Source organism: Alligator sinensis, unplaced genomic scaffold, assembly GCF_000455745.1.
Source record: "Alligator sinensis unplaced genomic scaffold, ASM45574v1 scaffold872_3, whole genome shotgun sequence".
Taxonomy (NCBI): Eukaryota; Metazoa; Chordata; order Crocodylia; family Alligatoridae; genus Alligator; species Alligator sinensis.
The window spans coordinates 2,072,159-2,087,921 of record NW_005842137.1 but is presented as its reverse complement, the minus strand read 5'-3'; the positions used below and the strand labels follow the sequence as shown (position 1 = coordinate 2,087,921).

The window sequence follows — 15,763 nt, the reverse complement described above, 5'->3', positions numbered from 1 at the left end:
GAAAGAGAAGAGAACCCCTCTAACTGTGGCAGCCAGCTGGGGAACCAGCATCCTCAGGGAAAAGCTAATAGATGGCCCCAGGGAGGGGCCCAGTCAGTCAGTGGCACAGGAAGTCAAGGCTCACGGGAAGGAGTTAGAGAAATGCCATGAGGAGGAAGGGGTACCCCTTATGGCAGCACCAAAGATCCCTGCCGATTGCATAGCTGGGCAGGAGGAGCTTAAACTGGAGATTTTAGCAGATGCCAACTTGAAGGAACTCCAACGGATGGCCCAGGAGCAAGAAGCAGAATTCATCCAGGATAAGAGAGAACAGGTAGTCTTGGATAAAGGACTCCTTTATCGGCTATGGGTGGCCCGGAACCATGCCATGTCCTGGGAGCCCTATCACCAGCTCGTGGTGCCACATAAATTCAGGCAGAAGCTGCTTGCCATGGCCCATGATCTACCCTATGCTGGTCACCTGGCCATGGGCTGGATTCACCAGTGGCTGCTGGCATGCCTTTATTGGCCCAGGTTAGCCCAGCATGTGATGGACTATTGAAGATGTTATGAGACATGCCCGCTCTTGCCCATCTGCTGGCATAAGAGAAAAGCTCCCCTGCAGCCCCTCCCTATCATTGATCAGGCCTTCCAAAGAGAGGGGATAGATGTTGTGGGCCATCTGAGGCATAAGACTCAGAGAGGGAAGCAATATATTTTAACTGCTGTGGATTTTGCGATGCAGTCCCTGGAGGCAATTGCCCTAACCTCCATGAAGGCCCCCATGGTCACTGACACCCTTACAAAGATCTTTTTCCGGTTGGGTTTCTAGTTCAAGATCTCGACTAACAAGGGTGGGAACTTCCTGGTAGAGGTGATGGAGTGCCTGTGGAAGTGCTGTGGGGTTAAACACCTCAAGACCACAGCCTATCACCCACTGACCTATGGGCTAGTAGAGAGGTTCAATGAAACCCTGAAGGGCATGCTGAAGCCCTATGTGGACTCTCACCCCAGCAACTGGGATGAGAAGCTTCCACATCTGCTCTTTGCTTACAGGGAGGTGCCTCAGGAGTCTACTGGGTTCTCACCCATTTAGTTGATGTTTGGGAGGTGAGTTAGGGGCCCTCCTGATCTTGTGAAACAAGAGTGAGAAGGGAAGATCTCCTCCAAAATATCAGTGGTAGCATATGTGCTAGGCTTTCGCCAAAAGCTGGTTGACATGATGAAGGTGGTGCAAGACTCCTTGACCCAGACCCGGGCCCAGGAGAAGCAGAGTGTCTGGTACAACAAGGGGGAGTCACCTACATACCTTTAAGCCGAGGGATAAGGTTATGGTTTTCCTGCCGTTAAAGTCAGACAAGCTTCAGACAGCTTGGGAAGGTCTTCATATCATCCAGGACAAGCTGGCTGACGTGACTTATGTTGTTGCCGCAAATAAGTCAAGTAAAAAGCCTAAGGTGGAGCATGTAAACATGCTCAAACCTTACGATGACAGGAATGATGCCATATTTTGGATTTCCTCTGCTGATGAATCCCCTGAGGAACAGGATGAGTTGGTCCCGTGTGCTGATTAGGAGGAGAAGACAGAGGTAGCGCACAAGGAGTCCTTGGCAATCTTTTGGGCACTGAACAAGCTGAGGCCCCATTTGTGGGAACAGAAGTTCACAGTCCTACCAGACCATATCCCCACTTTAATGGCTGCAGACAATGCAAAAAACCAATGCCAAGCTTCAAAGGTGGGCATGGCAGCTTCAGGAGTTCAACATGAAAGTGGAACACATAAAGGGATGCCCGAATGTGGTGGTGGGCTCGCTATCTGGGAAACAGGCAGGAAACTGCAGGAGCATCCCAAACCCTAGGCTGGCGGGGTTCTCAACAAAGCAGGAGAAACGGCTGCAGGTTCCACAAGGGAGACCCTCGAAGTGAGGTTTTGGGCCTGGCACAGTGAGGCCCACGTCTCTGCATAGTAGCACACCCAACTGTGCCATCACACCAATGATCTTCTAAGGTCACTTCCAGCCCCTTCTTAGGAAACTAAGAAACTATGAAAAGGGACATATAAACCAGCGAAATGTTAAAGCACTCCAAATGATTATCACAGGCACAATCTGCTGTAGCAAATAACACATGCGCTGTTCTTCGCTGCAATGTACTGCTGTTAGAAATCGATTGTTATGGTGTCAGTACTACGTCAGGTGTTGGGGTGTTTGCAGAGTGATCTGCTATCATCAGACTTAGCTGGAATTACTCTTGTAATCTGACTTCCTGGAGGTCCTCCCCTGAGGAGGGTCAACCTCAGAGTATAAAAGCAGGCAAGTTATGTTCAACAGCTCAGCATCTGCAGCAGTCTCTGTAGAAACAGAAGGATGAAGGTCTTGGTGGTTCTCTGTGCTCTTTTTGCCCTCTCTGAAGGCTTTACCAGGTAAGTTGCTCTATGACTGCTTCTCCTTCATGTGCTGCTGCTAACCAGCTTGCTTTAAAAAAAAAAAAAGCATGTTGATAAAATGATCTCATGGTCCCTTTTGGCTCCCGGGTCATTTAATCTAACAAGAGAGGGATAGGAAATGTAAAAAGCTTAAACATGGGAAGGAGAAAAGATCTCTTTTCAGATGAGGTCTGGGAAGAGATGGGAAGTTATGAGAAGGACAAGGCCATTCCAAATGGAGAAGTTGCTTGTGCTGGCCGTGGTGACATTATATCCATGCTTGATAAGCAGAGGAGTATTTCAGTCCTTTTAAAATGTTGATTCCATCAGCCAAATAAGGAAACCCATTGCGAATGTCATGGGAGTTGAAAGCTTTAATCCAAACTGTTTCCCTTAGGCCCAGTGCACAAGAAAAGTCTGTTGAAGGGCATTAGTGATTGGGGATCTTGGTTGTTGTTTTTTCTTGCACACAAGGATACCTTTGCAGAAAGGGAAGAAGATGAGGGAACTCCTGAGGGAAAAAGGCTTGCTGGAAGACTTCCTGAAGGAGCACCACTATGACATCAGCACCAAATATGCACGCTCGTCTGGTTCCCAGGGGGTCTCTGAGCCACTCTTGAACTACTTTGATGTGAGTTTATGCTCTGCTACAATTTATTTGCTTCAGGGAGAGAGGTACATTATGGTTGTGTTATAGGTTTCCTTGGGATCCCAAGACTGTTGTATTGGATGGGTAGCTCAGCCTGTCAATATAGACCGAAGCCCCTATCACCACATTTTCTCACATACAAAATGCCCTGGAATAAAATATGTACCCTGATTTAGAAAAGGCAGACTGAAGGGAAAAGAAGATCTTCCCTTGTAATAAGTAATTGAATAGCAGCAGCGAAGGGGCCTGGCCTGCTCATTGTTCTGCTCCCTGTGAGTGCAGGTTTTACTTTCATTTCTGCTCAGTAATGGGCAGAAACTGCTCTTACTGTATTTCCTTCATAAGCCACACTACGATTTCCAGTGCTAGGTGCATGTTGTATGCAAGACAATTTGGTATGTGTGTGTCTTACCCGAACAGACAGAGTCTATGGAGCGAGCTACACTGGAACCCCCCAATGCACATCTGGCCTGTGCCGGCTGGGGCATGCGGGTGCTACAGTGTGGGCACTGCCTGCCAACTAGCCCTGTACTATAGCGACCTTGTGCCCCAGCCAGCCTCTCTGCAGCACGCTGAGCCAGGGCAGAGCAGCTCCCGGCTGGCAGGCTGACTGGCAGGAGATGTGGCACCCCAGCTCAGTTTGCTGCGGTATTGGATGCACATGTAAATGCTCACCTGTCAAACCTGAGGCAGTTGCAGGTGTACAGCCTCAGTGCTTAGGAGCTTTCAAGTCACTAACAGCAGCACCCCCAGCATTCAGGCACACACAATATGATGGAGCAGCTAAGAAGGGGCTTTCCCATTGAACAGTTTGGACTAGGTACCTAAAGTGAGATGCTTAGGTCCTTTATTGGCTCTGGCCTTTGGTGCATATTCCGGTGATCATTTCACATGCCTGGAGTGAAGTATTGTCCATGTAGAGGTCACACATGTATTCATAGCTAACTGCGGAGAATCATTGTTGTCTCTCTTACCTGAACAGACAGCGTACTATGGAACAATCTACATCGGGACCCCCCCTCAGGAGTTCACTGTTGTATTTGATACCGGTTCATCCAACCTCTGGGTTCCCTCCATCATCTGCCAGAGTCCGGCCTGCCGTAAGTAACTGAATGCTTCCTCCTCCATCTACACTACTGCTTTAATATGCTGTGATGGAACAGATTGTGTGAGAGACCCTATCTTTTTCAGTCTGCAGACCTGGCTTTAATGCCCATTTCACAGCTAACTCCCAGTGTGACCCTCTGCCACTGGTTCTCAATCTTTTTAGGCTCAAGGAATCCCACAACAGGCTCAAGACGCTCCTCACAAAATACCAGCTCTTACTTTTCATGCATTTTTTTGACTACAGAAAAATACTAGAGCAATTCATCTTTTGCAAATAACTTAGATCTTAGAAAGGGTTATTACATTGAATTTAGTACTTCCAATGCAAGGTACTAAATTAATGCACAGGTACTAAATTTCCTAACATGCATTAAATTTAGTACCTTCAATGTGAGGTAGTAAATAAATGCCCATTAGTCTGCCCTGATGCACAGTACCAAATGCATGTGTTAAGTGATGCTTAATGCACAGTAGTTTATTTATTGCACATTAGTGTAATTGCATGGGTTTTTATGTGACACTTTAATGCACAGTAAAATAGGCTATGGTGCCTGAAGTGCACATGTAGGCGCACCCACTGGTTAAGACCTAGGGAACCACCCAGCAGGAGCAGGGGTCTGAAAGAATCACTTCTCACTTGCCCTGAGACACTGCCCACAACTGTAGCCAGCTGTGTGTCTGAGCTGGGTTCCCCTTGTCATGAGAAAGGAGGAATGACTGTCAGAGTGGAGTCAGTGAACCCTCTGGACCTTGTGCTTTAACAAACTTGTACTACTTGAGACCAAAGTGGCTTCCCAGGAAAGCTGAAGGGTGCCCACTTGAGGGTGTTTTTGGCAGAGGTGAGGGCTTGTTTCCTAGATGATACGGGGATGGGACAGAGATTTCTATGGGACTGGCTGGGCTATTGCTGAATGGCCATCTTAATGCTACCAAGTTTTGAGCTGTATAGTTATCAGTGGGCCAAGATTCAAAATCTGTGATAGTCATCTCCTGAGCTCATCTTAAATTGGTGAGTTAATGTTTGTACGAGTGGGGACTTGGTTACCATATCAATACACAAATGCTAATATAGATTGGGAAAGGGGACTCCAAATGTGCAAACTCTTATGCATAAGTGCAGTCTCTTGAATTTCAACAAGACTAACTAGGTGTTTAGGAACAGGGACTGAAATTTGGATATAGCAAAGTCCTCTAGGCGAAGTCCTCTAGGCAGGCTTGCTTTCATCTGCACAGTATTATCTCCATGCCTGTCTTGTTCTTCTCTTGCTGTAGTGGCTTTTCCTATTTTCAGAGATGTCAGAGGCTAAGGCACAGAGAAAAGTGGCAATTTTTGTCCGATACAGTCACAGAAAGCAGCCTATAACCATGACCAAAAACATGTGCATGGCCACAGACAGCTGCAAAAATGCCTGATTGGGCAAATATTTGAACCCTTATTGCATAAGGGATCAGATGAAGACATTTCAAAAGGGAGTGTCTTCTGTAACTTCTGTCTGTGCTGCCTCCCAGCCTGCTTTCAGAATGGGATGGGGGAAAGGGTGGGGCAGAGGGAGTTCAGTCTAGGATTATTTCAGCCCCTGCTGGAGGGTGGGGTGGGTGTCTTGGAGCCCCCCTGAGGCTGGGTAAGCCTAGAATGAGCTCCCTCTGCCCCCTTTCTCCCCTCCCATTGTGAAAGAGGCACAGGCTGGGAGGAAGAAGGGCCATTGCCAGTGGAAATCAGGTGCAGGCTGCAGCCAGAAACTAGACTCCCTTCCCCCAGGAGCCAACAGTGAACTTGTATTTGGTTTGGGGGGATTGTTGTAACTAAGAACATTTCTTGCATATTATTCTCGCTTACACGGCCCATCTGCCTGCACCCTCAGACTCAAAACCCTGCTGACAAAGAATTCCAGTGTAACCTTGGGTGAATCACTTATCCCCTTTTCGTCCCCAAAAGACTAACAGCACTACCCTGCCCTTCCCCAGAGGGAACTTATGAGTATAAATGCTTTAAAGACTGCGAGGTACTACCATATTACGACGTTTTACAACATGCCCTGGAATAATATTCACCTTGTCTTTGGGAAGGCAAAAATGAAGAAAACAAGATTTCCAGGATTATGGATTCATAGAGCTGGGACAGAGCTAAGAAGTCTGTAAAAGGCTGTGACACAAGTAGTAGCTATCAGACAGCTATACTGGTAGAAGAAAAGATAGCTTGCTTAATGGATGGAAATGAAGAGCATTAAAGAGAGAGAGAGAGAAAGAGAGAGATGAGCATTAACCTCTGTTGAGTGAAGAACAATGAACCATTAAATCAATTGACTCCCTTACCTGCCTGAAAGGAAATTTCAGTGCTGCAGCTGGGCAGTTGATGTTGGAGAATAAATCAGAGCAGGGGGCTTCTACTTCAGGCAGAAATCCAGCTTCCCTTCTTAATATACACACCCTGATTTGCAGGAGGTGGGGAGAGGTGTTTGATGCAAGAAAAACAAGCTATGTGGACAGAGGCCAAAGAAAAACCTTGGATATTACTAAGTGCTTATTATCATTGATTACACTAAACAGTTACGTGCTGAGCTTTATCCTCTTCTTTATAGTAGGGCTGGATGCTGATGCTTTTTCTAAATATTCTTTTGCAGAAAATCACCAGAGGTTTGATCCATCAAAATCCTCCACCTACCAGAGTGCAGGAACCAACATATCCATTCTGTATGATACAGGCAGCATGGATGGGGTTGTGGGATCTGATACAGTGCTAGTAAGTACTAATGCAGCAGAAAGGATATAGCCCTCCCCAAGCCCTCCCCATTATTTCAGTGATTCACAAACGGGGTGGTGCTGTGCCCACTTACTCTCTGAAGGAGACAGTAAATGGCAAGTCTCTCAGTAAAGCTACTTACTCCCTGGTTGATATGCAAACAATGAAACAGGCTTGGCTGTACCATTGGGCACCACCGCACAGACCCTCAAAGGGACTTAGGTGTGTAACTCCTGGCTAAAAGGTGGGACATAGGCACACTTCCCCAGGGACACATGCCATAGGTCATGCTGTTTCAAAAGATGTCTCCTCTTCACAGGGGGTTACTTTGCCTCTGCATAATACCCTTTTTGGGGATGCAGCTCTATGTCTAGGGGCAGACATTCAAAAAGGCTACATCTATATTGATTTAATCTTTGCAGGTTTGTTTAAACTTCAAAGCTTGAACTGATTTAGAGGTGCATAGACATTCCCTTTTCATTCCTGCACATGCCTGCAGTGGCTCAGGCTAGAAGCTCGGGGCTGCTAGGCTAGCCCTGGCTTTTCTTTCAGTGTTAAGCTGAGGAGGGCCGGGTTAGGCCGCAGCAGGATGCTCTGATTAAGGAGAGGTTCCCCCTCGCTCCCCAGCAGCCCAGCAGGAAGTTGATAACAGTGTTTACCAGCCCTTTAAGAAAACAAAAGCTTCTCTCATTAGTTCAAGCTCTTCTTAAACAACTTAAGTATAAGGTCTGTCCTTAGCCTACAAGCTCATCTCTTGCTCACCGATTTACAACAGCCAGCTGCCATCTGCCCTGGCCAAAGGCCCATGCAGAATATACTCACAGCACAAGTATTGCCTCTCATACCCCATGGGAGCACTGGTTTCTTTGGCTCCCTTCTTATATAGCTCTCCACAGAGGTGGTGCCAGAAGTGAGTGGACAAACAGTTGTCAACACCATCCACCCAGTACTAAACCAGTATTTTTGCAATTAGGGGGAAGGGACCATTCTGCGAGCACATTGTGTACTCTGCCATCCCCCAGAGCCCTGCCAGTCTGTCTTTTCTGCAGTGAATATCTCCAGTGAATTTCCCAACACATTTTCAGGCCTTGTGAGTTTTGAGTACTTTGAGGAGCGTATTCATAACCAGCTGTCTCAAGCAAGCTGCTCACAGTAGGCGCTGTGACTGTGTCTGGTCCCTCAGTGGTAGGGGAGATAGCTTGACTGGTCAGGTATTCTTTCAAATACCCATCACCTCAGTGGTTTTCTGGCCAGATAAGGAGCTAAAGAACTGATCCATCTCCTTCCCAGGTCTCTTCCATCATCGACACCAACCAGCAGTTAGCACTGAGCACCAGCGAGCCAGGAGACTTTTTCACTTATACCAGTTTTGATGGTGTCCTGGGCCTGGCCTATCCAGATGCAGCTGTTGGTGGACTTACTCCTGTCTTTGATAATATGATGAACCAGAACTTGGTGCAGCAGGATGTGTTTTCAGTGTACCTCAGTAAGTAAGTATCTTTCTAAAGATGGAAGTGATGCATTTCCATAGGAGGGTGGTGGAAAATCCTGGACCAAATTCCTCCACTTGCTTGCTGCTGTTGTTAGCTCCATTTTATAAATGTGAAGTTGCAGGCATAGAGAGGTGCAATGACTTGCCTACGGCCACCATCACCAGTGGTAGAACCAGGAGTAGAGCCCTGCTCTCCCACCCACTGGGTTGGGGCTTTTTTTTTAACAAGCACCAGGAGCTTGGGCGAGAAAGGCAGACATTGCCGGGGCTGGGAGACCAGGCAGGGAATGGGCCTGGCTGATTCGGAGATTTGGCAGGAGCCGAATCCCCAAATCAGATTCAGACACATTGAATCAGGACAGTGATTCGAATCACCAAATTGAATCACTGCCCCCCGAATCGGCCGAATCCGAATCCAAAGCAAACACTAACCACTTTGCAATGGCCTAGTGATTACAGTGCTAGCCTGATTTCCATCCTGGCCTGACTTGCTATGGGACCTGGGGCAAGACAATCTTCTTCTGTGTGCCTTTGGTTCTTGCTCTATAAAATGGAGATACTGCTGTTGAAAGCGCTCTGAGGTCCCTAGTGAAAAGTATCCTAGGAGAGCTAATTTATTCACTAGTTGTTGTGATGTGTGATCGGTCACCAAAGTCACACTCTGCTGCCCCTGCTACATGACTTAAAGAATTTTAAACAGAAGAATAGCAAATGGTGAAAAAGGAGTGATGGTCTTGCTGGTGGGAACATTCTTAAATTGATCATTTCTCTGAAATGTTTCAGTTAGAAACAAATGCACATTTTTTCCTGTTTTTTGAAAGAAAGCAATTATTATTAGGAATGGTTCATTGCTGAGACTGTACCTCTTTGACAAAGGGACTGTCCTTTTTAGTTTCTGTGTTTCTATATCACCTAACACATTGGTATTTCAAGTAATTATACGCATTTGTCATTTTTAGAGACCAAACTGGTAGTGCGGTCATTTGGGGGGGAATTGATGAATCTTACTGTACTGGCCCTATCCACTGGATCCCTGTCTCTTACCAGAGCTATTGGCAGATCTCAATCGACAGGTATGTAACACACAAAGGTGATTAAATAACTATGATGGTCTTTGGTACACTTCCACAGTTGCAAATATAAACCCAAAAGTCATTTTTCCTGCATTAATACCTAAATCATGTTGACTTTAGGAGTCAGGACATCAGTGGTGTCTGACCCCTTTGGCCCTAAGGTAAATCCTACTAGGTGCTAAACGTATCCTTGCGTGTCTAAATACCTTTGTAAATTTGGCCCCAGGCCCCATCTGCCTGGAACTTAGGAAACCAATCTGTTCCCAAACTTGGCACTGTCTAGCCCGGTGACCTTGATGATGTCACTTCACCTCCCTATGGACATTTACAGTAATCACTCTAACGATCTTCTGCTATCATCTCCATTCTGCATATGTGGTAGGACAGACAAGGCACACATAAGTTTGGACTGGGGTGTGGGCCGTCAGTCCAAGGAGACATACTAGAGCAGGAGGTACCGTAAAGAGCACTGAGTTTAAGCAGGGCATCAGTCATGGGCAGCCATTTCTCTCAGGAGACCATGGGCATTGCACCCTTGATAGGTTACTGGGTACCACCACAGCTTCTGGAGTGACTGAGGAGTCCGATAAGTGATAGGCAGATCCTGCAGCAAGGTGCACATACAAACTTGGTTGAGCTTGCACTGGCATGCCGAGTACTAGCCTCTGATGTCTCTTCTCCAGTTCTTCATTGACCCTTGCCATCTTGAAGCGATGTAGTCCCTGCTTCACGGCAGCTTTCCACTCACAGCGGTCTGAAGCAATTGATTCCCAACCTGGGTATCAGCCTGAGTCCAAAGCATCAAAAGAGTTGTAATGAGATCAGAGCCAAAGAAGGGCCTTGGTTGTACCAGCAAGTCCAAGCCACGGACAGGACCACTCAGGAACAGGCAGGACAGGAACACCAGTCCAAGATGGGATCAGGCAGGCATAAGAGTAGAGACAGACAGGACATAGAGAAGGATCCAGGCAGGAGAGGCACAGGTTCAGGCAGTGCAGAGTACTAGCAGGAACAAGGCAGAGATTTAGATGAGGCAAGATTCAGGATCTAGGAGAAAGCAAGCAGTCACGCAGGACAGCCCAGACAACACTCTCCCAGCTGGTCTGACCTTATGTAGGCCAGTGTGGGTGGGACCTCTTCCTGTGGACCCTGGGGATCACATAGTCAGGGCCCTGATCACCTCCAGCTGGAGCTTGGATCTGGATCAGCCCCAGCTGAGCATGGACTCATTCCAGATCCTCAACTTGTATGAACTGTCATAGTTCAGTTAGCCTAAAGGAGCTGGACTGGGATCTGAGCCAGTTTTTGTTGGGACTATTGCAAACCTTAGCGGGTGTGGGAAGGCTCCTCTTGACTTCAGTGGGCTTTGGACTGCATGTTTCATGTTATGGCAGTTGACTGTATGGAGGCCAGGCTCCTGGAGTCCTTGTCCAGGCAGATGTCAGGATGAAGTCAATGAGAGCTGGCCTGAGTAAGGACCGTGCATTTACTGATTCAGCCACTCCAGGCCTGAGCCTGAGCCAATAATGCTGTTTATTCTGTTGTCAAGGTCAAACATTTTACAGCCTTCTGTGCATCCTTACCATTTCAAGTTCAAGCACCTTATTTATGTTTTCAATCACTCAGCATCATTGTGAATGGCAAGGTGATCGCCTGTGAATCTGGCTGCCAAGCTATTGTTGACACCGGCACTACTCTCTTGGTTGGGTCCTCACCAGATGTCAGCAGCATACAGAAAGTGATTGGAGCTATTCCGGTACCGTATGGCCTGGTAAGAGTCCTTCATTGAGCCTGTTGTCACACCGCACCCTGCACTCAAAGGGTTTGAGTCCCTGGGGCATTGCCAGCAGAGCCTGCAGGCTCTGTCTGACTCCACTTCCTGAGCTTTGGCTTTACTAGTAATTCAGAAAAAGCAACAATGCAAAAGCCTCAGGGTCCTGGTTGGTCCTAGGGTTTCCTGTGGTTGGTCCTAGGGACCTTCTCTGTTCTTGTTCCCTACTTCCTATGGGTCCAAAGAAATACTTTATCCCATATGGGGCCCTAGCAGCAAAATGATTTGTATGTTTTACTACAGCTCCAAAGACATGAGTTTGAACCCAGATCCAGACTTTGACCCAACTGTATTTGCAGTCTAATTGGTTGTGGGGAGGCAAAGGCCACATAACTCCCCAGTGTGCAGTTGGCTACCAAATCTGTCATGCACTAGCCCAACATGGCCATTAGGGTTGAGCACACCTTTGACTTATTCTAGATTAAGGCTTTAGGTATGGGGAAAAAACCCCTATTTCATTATACCATGAAATGGCTTAAATATCATAGGGGTTACATCAACTTAACTAGAGGAGAAAATTCATCATAAAACAGCTTTGGGTACTATCCTGGCTGACTCCAGGACTTGACATTTGTGCGAGAGGGAGGACAGCGGGCTGGAAGCTCTGGATTTATATTATTACAACTGTTATATCAATAGTTAATTTTTGTTTTTGGGATTATCAATCCTTAATCTTGGGCTGGATCAGTCAGGATGATACTTGGGAAATGGTCTGGTTTGGTAATCCATGGAATTAACAAACAGAAAGTGGGCATTTATCAAGGCTTTCATACATATGAATCAATAATCATGTCGGATGCGGTTGAATGATCTTTGGAGAAAACCAATGCTGTCTTCAACCAAATGCCTACCTAATTTATAGCCAAAACAACCTAAATCCAAACTCTGCCTAGTTCCATCTATTTCTCAGCAGTGACAATGGGACCAAATTAAGTCTTGCTACTCCTTTGGTTTCTATAATTTACTCTTCTCAAAGCATTCAGCCACGACTTCTTCTTGCAAATACAGGATTCCAGAGTGGTCTCCCATCCAAGTACTACCCACACCCCAGACCACTTAGCTTCTGAGACTGCCTGTCTACTCTCTTTTGTCTTGTAAATGACTGTGTTGTTTCTTTCCTAATTGGATTCTCATTTTTTTTTGGTCTTTTATAGAATAAGGTCAACTGCAATGACATTCCCAGCATGCCTGATGTCATCTTTGTAATGAATGGGATCCAGTTCCCTCTGCCTCCTTCAGCCTACACTGAGCAGGTATGATATGGAGTCTTTCTTCATGGGACACAGTAGCACGATGGGGCACAGCTAAATGGACTGGGTTCAGTCTCAGCTCAGCTGCCCCCTCCCATTGCACAACTGCTCAGGGGGAAGGGCTTGGGGAGCAGAGCAAGGAGCATGCTCATGGGAAGGCTTTGGGGATAAGGAGTTAGTAGCCTGATCCAAGGCCTATTGAAATCAGTAGAAAGACTGACATTAGGAGGCTTTGTATCAGGTTTGCTAGGAGAGGTCTGAAGTAAAGCCTGAGGAGTGTATTAGCAGTATCTTATGTAAGAAAGGAAGTGGAGTTGTTCTGCTCAGCTCAGTGGTGATGAGGCATCAGTAGGGGTGTTGTGTCTAGGTCTGCACATTGTACTTCAAGAAGACAAGCTGCACAGAGTCCAGACGAGAGCAACGAACACCCTAAGAGGTTTAGGACACAGGACCTATGGGGAAAAGTTGAAAGAAGTGGGCATTTTTAGTTTAGCAAAGAGGGGACAGCTCTTCAATATGCAAGAGGATGGTATTAGGAGGTTCTTCAGGGAGGAAGGACAAGAAAGAATTGGTATAATTCAAAGACAAGAAGATTTGAGCTAGATATTTGGAAATATTCTCTAACTAAAAATGTGCACTAGAACAGGCTACTGAGAGATGCTGTGGGAGCTCCTTCATTTAAGGTTTTAAGAATGGGTTAGACAAACATCCATTGAGGCTAGCCTTCATCTAGGTTTACCCTGCCTTGGGGCAGAAGGTTGACTTCATGATCTCTTGATGTTGTACTCTACTATATTTTTAAGGCTCTAAATCCATGCTGGTGCTCCAGCCACAATGGCTCTGCCAACTCACTGGGTCAGGGGTTGGCAGCCTACGGCCTGTGGGCTACAATCGGCCTGTGGAGCTACGGGAACCTGCCCGTGGAGCTGGGGAGCTTTGGTGGGATTCTGATGGCGGAGGGGCTTTGCCCATGCCATGGCCAGGCAGTGGGAGCTTCCCCTGCACCACAGCAAGGGGAAGAACGTATTGTCAGCAGCCAGGTCCTAGCAGCAGCCTGTGTCAGACCCAAGCTGGGTCATTCCAGCCGGCTGCTAAGGAATATTGCCAATTGCTGCTCTAGTCGGAGCCAGTCACAGGATTTTGCTCTGTAAAACTTGAGTTAATAAAGATGTTGGGAATTACAGTAAATGAACCAACTCCTCTGGAAGCAAATAAGACTAACTAACCAATGATTTTAATGTTTGTTTGTTTGTTTGTCAAAATCTAGGATGGCCAAGGAGATTGCTGTAGTATTTTTCAGGAGACAGAGAGCTACCTGTGGATCTTGGGAGATGTATTCATCAGGGAGTACTACAGCGTCTTTGACAGGAAAAACAACCGGGTTGGTCTGGCCAAGTCTGTTTAGACATCACCCAGCAGCAGCTGCTACAATCCATCCTGCAACCAATTTACCGTTACTATATTTTGGTGTTGAAGAGGAGGCTGGACAAGCACCTCATTGAGCTCAGTTGAGCCCAATTACCTCCTGCCCGTGGCAGGGGACCAGACTTGATGATCTTACAGGTCCCTTCTGGTCCTTCTTTGTATGAGTGTATGATTCTATTTTACTACATAGTAAAATCTTAGTAGCATGTGATTATATGCATTGGCCTGGTGTACAGTTGATAACATTCTTATAGAAAAATAAAGAAAACTGGAATGATTCATAATTGTTTGACCGCACATTCATTTGTATACAAAATAAACTACAAAACACTTCCCAGTTAAATCTGCTAAACATACCCCCGCCTCCCCCACATGTCATGTTATATTACCCTTACTCTTCCTACCATACTCTATAAATAATTCTACCAAAGTCTTTAAACTAGATCCTCAGTGGGTGCAACCTGCCATTACTCTACTGAAATGAATGCTGCTATGTGGCGCTTATTACGTGAGAAGCTGTCCCTTACTTGGTTGTTACTATTGCCACAGTATCTGAGCACCTCATGACAACACCACCCTTGTGAGACAGGGCAGTGCCATCACTCCCAACCCAGACACCTGAAGTAGGTATTCTTAATGCCTAGAGAAGAGCCAGTTTGCATTGAGGAAATGGCTAACCCAGAGTAAAACTGCCACACATGATCAGTCTACCAGAGTAACTTCTACAAGTCCATAGGTACTACTCAATAGGGCTGTGCAAGGCTTTGGACCCTGCTTCGATCGAAGCACTGGTTTTGTTAGGCTTTCCAAAGCGGTTTGGAGCTTCCAAAGTGCTTCAGAGCCGCTTCGGAGATCCGGTCATAGGGTATAATGGGGATTCAATGCTATAACTGTTGTTTTCTGTCTGATTTGGATGAAATTTGCAGGAGTGGTAGCCTCTGCTGAGAGTATGAAGCCTACTCAAGGAGATCAGTGCAGGGGTTTGGGGGGAACTGCACCCCAAATTTCTGAAAGCAAAACTCATGTCACGTCTACGTGTTACAACACAGTGGGGTCAAAACTGCAGGGGTGGTAGCTCTTACTGAGGCCACAAAGCCTGCCAAGTTTCAAGAAGATCGGTGCAGGGGGTTGGGGGAACTGCCCCTCAAGCTGCGGACAAGCAAAACTGGTGCCATGGGTGACCCTGTGTGTGTTCAGGCGCAGCGGGCTGACAGCTGCAGGGATGGTGGCCCCTGCTGTGGGCACGACACCTGCCAGCTGTGGAGGAGATCAGTGCAGGGCTTCTGGGCTCTGCAGCCCTGCACCTCTGGCTGCTGACAGGCAAAACTCATGACATGGGTGCTTGTGGGACTGACTGTGTCTGTCTTGGGAGGAACTACTGCAGGCCTGGCTGCTAAACTACTGTGTTACCAGTTACCAATCAATCATGATTCACTCAGGGACCAGCTCAATACACAGTTGCTCTCTAATGTAGCCAGTTAATTAGCAACAATTAACTGGCTACATTAGACACCTACAAAACCCCACTCTAAGGAGAGGAAAGAATCAGTACAGACAATCAACTGCCCCAAGAGGAAAGCTGGGTAAGTCAGGGGACAAATGCTGGGCTATGCGGTAGAGACGGGGCAGGTCCAATTGCAAGGGGAACAGTTGTGTTAACTGGATTCCAGGCTGGCTGTGTGTAATGTGGGTCCCCGGTAAATTAAATCAGAGAAAGGGGCTGTATCCTATCCTCAAATATGCTGTATACTGCCAAAGAAGCACAGGGGATTTGATACAGGAAAAGGAAGAG

At 46.9% G+C, this 15,763-nt stretch overlaps 1 protein-coding gene across 1 annotated transcript; it reads left to right on the top strand.

Moving 5' to 3' along the window:
* The first annotated feature begins 2,345 nt into the window (after positions 1-2,345).
* LOC102383357 (embryonic pepsinogen-like) lies at positions 2,346-13,951 on the top strand. The gene is made up of 9 exons (XM_025206071.1): positions 2,346-2,401; positions 2,879-3,035; positions 4,036-4,153; positions 6,782-6,900; positions 8,191-8,390; positions 9,352-9,465; positions 11,092-11,236; positions 12,451-12,549; positions 13,814-13,951. The coding sequence occupies exons 1-9, from the start codon at positions 2,346-2,348 to the stop codon at positions 13,949-13,951; spliced, it is 1,146 nt and encodes a 381-aa protein (XP_025061856.1).
* Positions 13,952-15,763: the final 1,812 nt, after the last annotated feature.